Source organism: Alligator sinensis, unplaced genomic scaffold (genome assembly GCF_000455745.1).
Source record: "Alligator sinensis unplaced genomic scaffold, ASM45574v1 scaffold497_1, whole genome shotgun sequence".
NCBI lineage: Eukaryota > Metazoa > Chordata > Crocodylia > Alligatoridae > Alligator > Alligator sinensis.
In genome coordinates, this window is record NW_005842883.1 from 456,173 (window position 1) to 465,661 (window position 9,489).

The following is a 9,489-nucleotide window of genomic DNA, read 5'->3' on the forward strand; positions in this document are numbered from 1 at the left end:
AGCCGGGCCCTAGCCTCGCGGCTGCCGCCGCTTGTGGTTCCCCCCGGCCCGCGCGGCGAGGGCCGGCGCTGACCAGCTCTCGCTTTCCTCCCCCAGCGCTTGGCCGCGGCCCCGGCTCCGCCAGGATGCTGGAGTCCTACGTGACCCCCATCTTAATGAGTTACGTGAATCGCTACATTAAGAACCTGAAGCCCTCGGACTTGCAGCTGTCGCTATGGGGAGGAGACGTGGTCCTGAGCAAGCTGGAGCTGAAGCTGGACGTCCTGGAGCAGGTACGTGGTGGCCCTCATCGCCCTCCGCTGCTTCACTGCAGGTGGCTGACAGCGACAGCGTTCGTGTTGCTGACAGCTCCGCACCCGCGCTGCCTTCTGCGTTTTGGCACCTTGGTTTTTTTCCCATCTGAGCCTCTCTGGGCTTTTGGTTTCCTCTGGGCAGTGGTTGCCTGCGTGGTGGGCTCTGCATCTGCTCCTGTTCGGTGAACAGGGAATCCTTCGCTTCTTGCAGATGGTTGGGCTGAGGAGACATCCTTCATCCTGACCTGTTGCTACCTCAGGGTATGGGCAAGTGCCCAAGCTGCTTCCCCAGTTGGTATTTTTACTTTTGTTTCCATCCCCAAGTGTCATTTTTGTCTTGGTGATCTTAGTCCACACCCATCAGTTAGCTGGTTCATTGCTAATTTATCCTAAATACCCCTACTGGTATCTGTTTAGGCCAAAACACCGGTCTTCTCTCAGCTGAGGTGGGGTCTCTTAGCTCAGTGGTCTCCTACCAAAGGAGATCAACTTTGGCATTTAAAAGCAACCCAAGATCTACTGTGCACTGCTGCTGCCCCACCCCCCTCCTTCCCACCTCTCCCCTGTCCAGCAGGTAAGTCTGTGGGGAGTGGAAGGGAGGGGGGCAGATGGAGGCAGAGGGAAAAAAAATTATTTGGAGGTGCACCTCCCCAGCAGGTAAATCCCACCCAGCAGGGGCCCCACCCAGCTTACCCCTGCTCCTGCCTCTGCAGCACTGTCCCTCACTGCAGGGGCCTTGATCTGGCCCCTGCCCCTTCTGTCTCCCAGGGACTGACCTGCTGGACTGGGGCACACCTGTGTATGCACGTGGGCACTCAAGCCTCCCACCCCAGCCTTGGATTGACTCCAAGAGGCTCTGAGATCTACCAGTGGATTGAGATCCGCTGGTTGGTGACCACTGCCTTAGCTGAATCCTGGGCAGCACGCAGGGGTGGCTGCTGTTGAGCAATCAGTTGTGCACTTCTACCACCCCAGGCTCTCTCTTTGGGGATAAACCTCAGCACTGACTGACTTAAATTTAATTGCTAGAAACAGCAATCTCCTAAAATGCTTCTCATTTATATTGCAAGTCATTAATTTCTAATATGATAAATTGAGTTAAGAAAGCTTCCCAGGAGATTTATCCTTCAAAGAGCATGGGGTTTTGGATTATTGTAATCAGAACCTTTGTTTTTTCTGCCTCTGAACTTCTTCAGGGGTATAAAATGGGTGGAGTATATTGATTTCTACTCTTACCCAGGTTTTCTGGTTGACTTGATTCTTCCTCCAAACAGCTGATACTTAGGATAGTCTATGTGCTCTGGAGTTTTTGGTCATGAGAGTTTTGTAGTTTTCCAAGACCTGTTTGCAGTTCATCTTATGTTAGCACATTTCAGTTTGATCAGTTTTCTGGTTGTCTCTGTTTCCTGAAAAAACTTTTTTACACACTAGTCAAGTTGCTGTATACCTGGTCAATCCATGTTGCCAGCCCAGACTAGGTATTTAGAAGTTGGGTTTCAAAATTTGTCCTGACACCTTATGGCTAATAATTTAACCAAATATTTGTTTCCAGCTAACGGAAACTGATCTACTCTGGTCAGTTTTCCACTTTAGGAGAAAACAAAGATATGTAGGGTATTAGTATTCCCTGTGGATAGTTTGTTTTATTTATGCTACATTATGCATCAGCATTTCAATAGAGATGTCAGAAAACAGCATTGCAGACAATCTTCTTTTTCAAGAATCTCAGCTCACAGTTCAATGCCAGGTTCAATGGAAGGAAGTTTGCACCACTGATGATTTCTAGTTAGGTTAAAGGAGAAAGCAAAACCTCTTGTTATTTTCCAGAGCTCAAAGGTCATACAGTACATGCATATTAAGAAAAATAAAATGTAAGGCTGTCTTAAATAGTGCCATCTGGTGACATCTTCTGTGACATTACTACTTAGGCCAGGGCTGCATCTGGCCCTTGAGGAGTTAACCTGTGGTCCCTGGACTCCTGGTCTGGGTGCTGGTTTCCCTCCACTGCTTCAGCTGCTGCTGCAGCTAGAGTTCCAGGGTTCCCTCTCCCTCCAGCTTCCTGCCCCCACCCCTGAGGACAGGGCAGGGTCACATCCTCTGCAGGGCTGAGGGAACCCACAGCACCTGTGTGGCATGTCATCATGGTGCCAGCACAGTATAGCAGGGCAGGGACAGGGCACTGGCTTCCTGGACACGGCAAGAGGTAGGTGTGTAGTGAGACCTGGAGGGCTTCTTGTGTGTTGCAGCATGTGGCCAGGGAGTCTGTCATCCCTGGTCACTCGGAAGTTACGTAGCCCTGACTTAGGCCATGTAGATGAGGTAGCCAAGCTTTCCAAAATGAAGGGATGAGAATGAAATTCTTTGAATCCAGGGAAAGCAGGATAATCTGTTGTTAGTGCAGCTCAGGAGATTTGCATTGAGTTAGTAGCTTTGCCATAAACTTGCTTTTTGAAATGGAGCAAGTTTTGTAGGCTCTCATTCTGTATGTAATATCTCACTGAGTTCAGTGCAACTGTTTATGCATGTAGAGATACCTCCATGTATAAGTGCTTGCAGTATTTGGGGCCCTAATATCTGTGCCTGTCAGTTTTCCATTAGTGAAATAGGATCATCATAGTAAGCAGGAGGATTAATAGTGAGTAGCCATGTTGTTACCGCTATCAATGTTTGTAAATCAGCTGACACGTCAGTCGTTATAGAAACAAATGTTGCCTCTGGTACTTGTCAGAGGCAACCAATCATAGAAAATTAGGGTTGGAAGGGATCTCAGGAGATCATCTAGTCCAACTCCCTGCTCCAGGCAGGGCTATTGCCAACTAGATCATTCCAGCCAGGGCTTTGTTTAGCTGGGTCTTAAAAACCTCCAAGAATGGAGATTCCACAGCTTTTCTGGGTAGCCTGTTCCAGTGCTTTACTACTCTTCTTGAGAGAGCTTTTCCTAATATCCAACCTAAACTTCCCTTGTTGCAACTTGAGACCATTGCTTCTCCTTGATCTGTCATAGGCTGGAAAGAGGAACCTGCATGTTACTGATGCTGTTCCTTACCAAGCAGGGCTGATGACACAGCTACTTGCAGCATAGGGCAGGAGCAGATATGGAGCTCCCCATGTGCCTGCATCAGCTGGGAGTCAGCTGTGGGGAGGCCAGGGATAGCAGAGCAGTGGCATACAGGATTGCCTTTCCAGTGTCTGCTCCGTGCCAGCATGGCAAATAGTTGAGCGGGGGAGAGGCAGGGAGGGGAGCCAGGCATGGAGCAGACACTGGAAGAAGGAACCTGTGTATCACTGCTGCTGTCCCCAGCTGATCTGGGCTCTCTGGACAACCCCTCCTCACAGCTTCCAGGTGGAGCAGTCTGATACTAAGACAAGGCTGTTTTCTCCATGTTGAATGGGGGGGGGGAACCTTGCTTAGAATCGAATAAATGTGACAATTAACATGTTTACAAATTAAATTTAGCAACAGTACAGGTTGTATCAAAAATCTGTGTGGATTTTCCCCCCCTTTTTATGGTAACCCTTGTAACTTTGTAGTTAAGGTTGAGTTCCAGTTTGTATTTAAATCAAAAGTGCAGCACTTTTTCTTTGAGCACAGCGTGAATTTTTTAGAGAATTTTTAAGTAATCTTTAATTAAGTGGAGGTAAGATTAAATTAGATGCAGTCATTTAAGAAATTTTGGATACCAAATTTTAAAAGACCCCTCAAACTTTCTACATTTTAAAAATTGATTGAGGCTATAGGTGAAGAAATTATGTTCAAATTAATACACTTTATATGTAAATATTCTAATACAGATTATAGCAAAAATAATTTCAAAATTCTGGCATCACTTAAGGGGGTCCATTGTAGTGCTGGAGGTAACTCAACCACTCACAACTTTGTTGCACAGCTAACTTGCATGTGATATTTTTGTTGCTTGTAATGAATCAGGAATGAGGGAGACAGGACACGCACCAAATTCTTTTGGGCAGTATTTATATTTTGCAATAGTATTTTAGAGCCCTAATCATTGACTATGACCCCATTTTGTTAGTCCCCACACAAACTCGAGTGGGGAGGTGAAGAGCCTTTGATAAATTAATTGGTGTAATTGTCACTGCTTGTTAAAGATTCCATGGCTGCTGTGCTTCAGAGGGCTGCTGTTGTGTTGTTACTCTGTTTTCATTGTGTCACAAGGCAGCACTGCCCTGAGAGTGTTTTCAGAAATGCAGGAAGACCCATTAAAGAGACAGATGCTGGGACTCTGTGGTGGTTTCCACCCAGGTTTTGTGTTAGGCTAGGCCATGGGTCGGCAACCCCCGGCACGTGTGCTGAGCATGGCATGCGAGGCCATTTTCCTCGGCATGTGTTGGGGGCAGGGAGGCAGCAGCTGTTTGCAGCCTCCCGGCTGCAGCTGGCCCCAGCTCTGGGTAGCTGCTGATAGCCACAGAGCCTGGGCTGCTCCCAGCAGGCAGCTGGGAGGCTGCAAGCCCTGCTGGGAGTAGCCTGGCCGCAGCTACCCAAAACCAGGCTGGCTGCAGCCAGGAGGCTACGAACAGCTGCTGCCTCCCCAACCCTGGCCCTGGCCCCAACAGGTGCAGTGCTGGAACCTGCTGCCTTCCCCTAGTCTGGGGCCTGGAGACAGCTGGGGCTAGGGCAGGAGGGCAGCAACTGTTTGTAGCCTCCTGGCTGCAGCTGGCCTCAGCTCTGGATAGCTGCTGATAGCCACAGAGCCTGGGCTGCTCCCACCAGCTGACTGGGAGGATAGAAGCTCTGCTACAAGCAGCCCAGGCTCTGTGGCTATCAGCAGCTACCCAGAACCTGGGCCAGCTGCAAATATCTGCTACCTCTCTGCCCTGGCCCCGGCTCCAGCTGCCTCCCAGCCCTGGCCCCGGGCTCTGGGGAGGCAGCAGATACCGGCAATGCTCCCCTCTGGGCTGCCCTCGCCGCTGCTTCTGCAGAGCAGCGTTGTAACTCGGTTGGCAGGGCACAGCGTGGGGTGCAGAAAGATGTTGCTCCAGGCCGCACACGCTGTGCTCCTGGCCCTGCTGCCTTCCTCTTGGCCCTCTGGAGTGCAATGTGCGCTGCCGCTCAGGGTTGCACACAAAGGGGCTGCATAGGGAAGCTGCCTGCTGCTGCAAGCTCCGCACTGCCCGGGTCACATTTCCCCTGTGTGTATGGGAGCAGTGTGGGCAGCACGCAAGGTTGTGCCACTTGCTGCTGCTGCTGCCGCCCCTGCCTGCAGGGGAAGTGTGGCCAGGGCAGTGGGGAGCTGGGAGCAGGCAGCATTCTGCACCCCCTGCCGTGCTGGGTTCCAACGACGAGGCAGCACAGCAGGGAGCATCACTGGTATTTGCTGCCCCCTTGGAGCCCGGGGCCGGGGCTGGGAGGCAGCAGATGTTTGCAGCTGGAGCTTTGGGTGGGGGGCAAGGGACACAAGCAGGGCATCCTGCCATGTACCCCCTGCCCTCATTTTGTTTTTCTGGCATACCGGCACTCCAGAACCTTCCAAGGTAGGCATTGTGGGGTTTTTGGCACTCCGGCCAAAAAACGTTGCCTACCCCTGGGCTAGGCTCTGTTATAGCCCAATAAACCAAGAGGTCACTTGCAAAGTAAGGGCTAGATTCACCTATATGTTTTGACAGCTTTATGATACTTTGCAAAGCAGCTCTAAACCCAATTTAGTTGACTAGCATGCTGTGGCAAGTCTGCTCCTGAAGTAAAAAGACAATCTAAAGTTTTTACTCTTTATCTTTAAATTGTTAGTAGTATTGAAAAAGCATTCTTATTGCATTTGTAGCTTAGTGTTGCGCTATCATCTGACTGAATAGGTTGTCACCTACAAAAGCTTATGTTACAAGTTAGTCTCTAAGGGCATTTATACACATACCTTTTTGTCCCGCAATGTGCCAGAAATCCAGCGGGTCGGGGCAGACTCTGTTAATCAAGTCTGCTCTGCACACAAGCTGATGTGCACCACGCTGCACCGTGGGCAGTTCTATAAGTGACGGAAAAGGGTGGCGGTGTACTTTTGAACTAAAGCACCTTTGTGTTTTATTTCAAAAGCGCACTGCTGCCATTTTCTCAGCGCTGATGTGCATTTTGCTGCTTATACAACTGTATGTGTTGCAGTGCTGGGCACAACTATATATAGTTGTTATATACACAACTATGTATATAACAGGTGTTATATATGTTATATATGTTTATATATATATATATATATATATATAACGGGTGTAAACTAGTTGAGAGTGGATTTAGGTTAGATATTAGGAAGAAATTGTTCACAGTAAGGGTGGCCAGGATCTGGAATGGGCTTCCAAGAGAGGTGGTGCTATCACCTAGCTTGGAGGTCTTCAAGAGGAGGCTAGATAGTCACCTGGCTGGGGTCATCTGACCTCGGTCCTCTTTCCTGCCAGGGGCAGGGGGTCAGACATGATGATCCATTGTGGTCCCTTCCGACTGCAATCTATGAATCTATGAACTATATGTACAGATGCCCTAAGCTACCACTACCCTTGGGAACTATACATTTTCTTTGAAAACTGAAGAAATTTCCATTCCAAAGTGGCATTAAAATAGTTAATGCTGAATACTTAGTAGAATGTTAAGGCAGAAATAGTACAGTAGTATTGTGATTATTCGTAAGGCAAGCATTAGAAACCAAGGCAATTCAGCATTCAGTTTATTTTAATGTTTAAGTATGGAAATGAACAGTTAAGACATTCATCTTAACTCTGTCTTGTGGAGAAACCACCAGGTAGAAAACTATGAAAAATTCTAATGTCTTTAAAAATCAGCTTAATATAATCTGGAATTGCAAAAATAAGATGTTCAGCATAATTGTACAAATATTGCATGGCATCACTGTGTTATATAATTTGCAGAATAGAGTTGTATGGGAGGTAGAAGAATTTGATTTTAACATGCAATATTTGCTTATCTTCCCCGTGTCACACATTTTAAAGGATCGGATTTGAGGTCTAGGAAGACCATCTGATCTAATGTCCCGAGTAATAAAGGCCAAAGAATCTAACTCGGTCACTTCTGCATAAAGTCCATGACTTCTATAGCTTAATTTTGACTTCAGCTCTACTTCTTCATTAAAAAAATGCTTGCTTTTATTCAAAGGGCTTTCTGTGTCTTGTAGGAAGCTTTAGATAAAAATGGGAATTTGTGTTAAATCCATCTGGTAAATAATGGAAAAAAGCTATTTTAGAATGTCTTTTAAAGTAAACCCAGAATTCCCACATGTAAAGGCAAATCAAGATCTAAATAAACATTGCAATACTGATGATTGGCATAGGAATTAAATATCTGCGAGACCAGCAGATTAGTTTACATTTGTAACTCACTTTGCTGGTAGCTTACTATCTTCCTGTGGGAAAGCCTTGCCTGGATACTAGGTTTTTGTTTTTTTTTTTTTTTTAAATAAGAAAACATAGTGTTTCTCATTCTTGTGCCCATTTACATCAGCTTTTTGAAAACCATAATAAATAAAACATTTGGTTTCATTTATCATAAATGGTGAATGTAGCAACTACCTGCTATAATATAAGACCTGTTTTTAGTGACTTAAAGAACTTTGCCAAAGTCAAAGTTAGGCCGTTCATATTAAAATTTCCCATGCTGGGTCTCTAAGGCTGAATTTTTTGGGAAAATTTCAGTTAGAATGATTCATTTGCTTCCATGAGTGAGTGAAAAAATGTGAAAAAAATTCTGTTCTTCTTTAAACCATTCTTAAACCCTCTCTTTGAGAAACTCTAGCCCCTCCATATTTTGGAGTATGAACTTGGAATGTAGTGTGTGCATGTGTGTGGGAGTCTTGTCAGAGAAGTGCCTGTTGCTGTCTTTATTGTAAGTCTGTCAAATTTGACCAAATTAAAAGTTTTTTGAAAATTTGCAGCTTACATATGGTTCCTAAGGTTTGTTGGAATTTGGTAGCTATCTTGTCTGGAGTTTCTGTCTGCAGTGAGTGTATTTCATTGTCATAGCATCTTTGTGCTTGATGAGGATGCAGAGAGGGATAAGGAAGGATGATAAAGAGCCTAAAGGGGAAGGAGGTTAAGAGCAGTGGCTGGGAATGAGGGACAAGGGTAAGAGAGGAGAGGGGATGCAGACAACTAGGGGATATGGCAGGAGCACAGATTGGGATGGAATGGCCAAAGCAGTGGATGGATAGTAATAAGAACAGAAAGAGTTAGGAATATGAGCAGAGCAGATGAAAGGTCTGGGGGTAACAGTCGGAAGAGAATGGGATGGGGAGTGATAGGATGGAAAAGTTTGTTGTTATTATAGCAAACTAATGAATTTGGGATTGAATTTGACTCCTTGGCCTCATCATGTCTTTCTTGTCTAGCAAATAGCTATAAAATGTACCAGTGAAATATGGTATTGTTAGAGTGGTGTTGTAGTCATGTATCCATTTTCATCCTTTAGTGAAAATTCACTTAGAAGGTGTTTCTGCTACCAGTTACTCCATTAGCTAAAGTGGAGAGGTCTGCAAAAGGTCCTAGCTCTGGTGGTGACCCTTATGGGATCAGTTTAATTCTGCAGGCTGAAACTTTTTTTATAATTTGAATTTTGGAGAAGTATTCTTTTTTTTTCTTTTCTTTTGAATGTAAAGGTTGCAAAGAATGTAAAGGCCCAGGGAGGAATAGGACCCCTGCTAAATGGGCAGAAACAATTGGTGACAGACTGGGGGGACAAGGCTGAACTCCTCAATGAGTTCTTTGCCTCAGTGTTCCTAAGTGAGGGACAGGACAAGTCTCTCACTGGGATTGTAGAGAGGCAGCAGCAGGGCGCCGGACTTCCATGTGTAGACCCTGAGATGGTGCAGAGTCACTTGGAAGAACTGGATGCCTTTAAGTCGGCAGGCCCGGATGAGCTCCATCCGAGGGTGCTGAAGGCACTGGCTGACATCGCTGCAGAGCCACTGGTGGGAATATTCGAATGCTCGTGGCGCATGGGCCAAGTCCCGGAGGACTGGAAAAGGACCAATGTGGTCCCCATTTTCAAGAAGGGGAGGGAGGAGGACCCGGGCAACTATAGGCCAGTCAGTCTCACCTCCATCCTTGGCAAAGTCTTTGAAAAAATTATCAAGGCTCACATATGTGAGAGCCCGGCAGGACAAATTATGCTGAGGGGAAACCAGCACAGGTTTGTGGCAGGCAGATCGTGCCTGACCAATCTAGTCTCTTTTTATGACCAGGTTAC

General features: G+C 46.6%; 1 protein-coding gene across 1 annotated transcript in view; it reads left to right on the forward strand.

Annotated features, from left to right (window-relative positions):
* Positions 1 to 6: 6 nt before the first annotated feature.
* The window catches only part of LOC102372428 (vacuolar protein sorting-associated protein 13B-like), a gene marked incomplete at its 3' end in the record, with an annotated part of 150,849 nt that continues 141,366 nt past the window's right edge, over positions 7 to 9,489 (forward strand). Inside the window, exon 1 of the mRNA XM_006035876.2 lies at positions 7 to 272. Within this exon, the coding sequence (XP_006035938.1) occupies positions 126 to 272 (147 nt within the window). The remainder of the gene's footprint in view (positions 273 to 9,489) is intronic.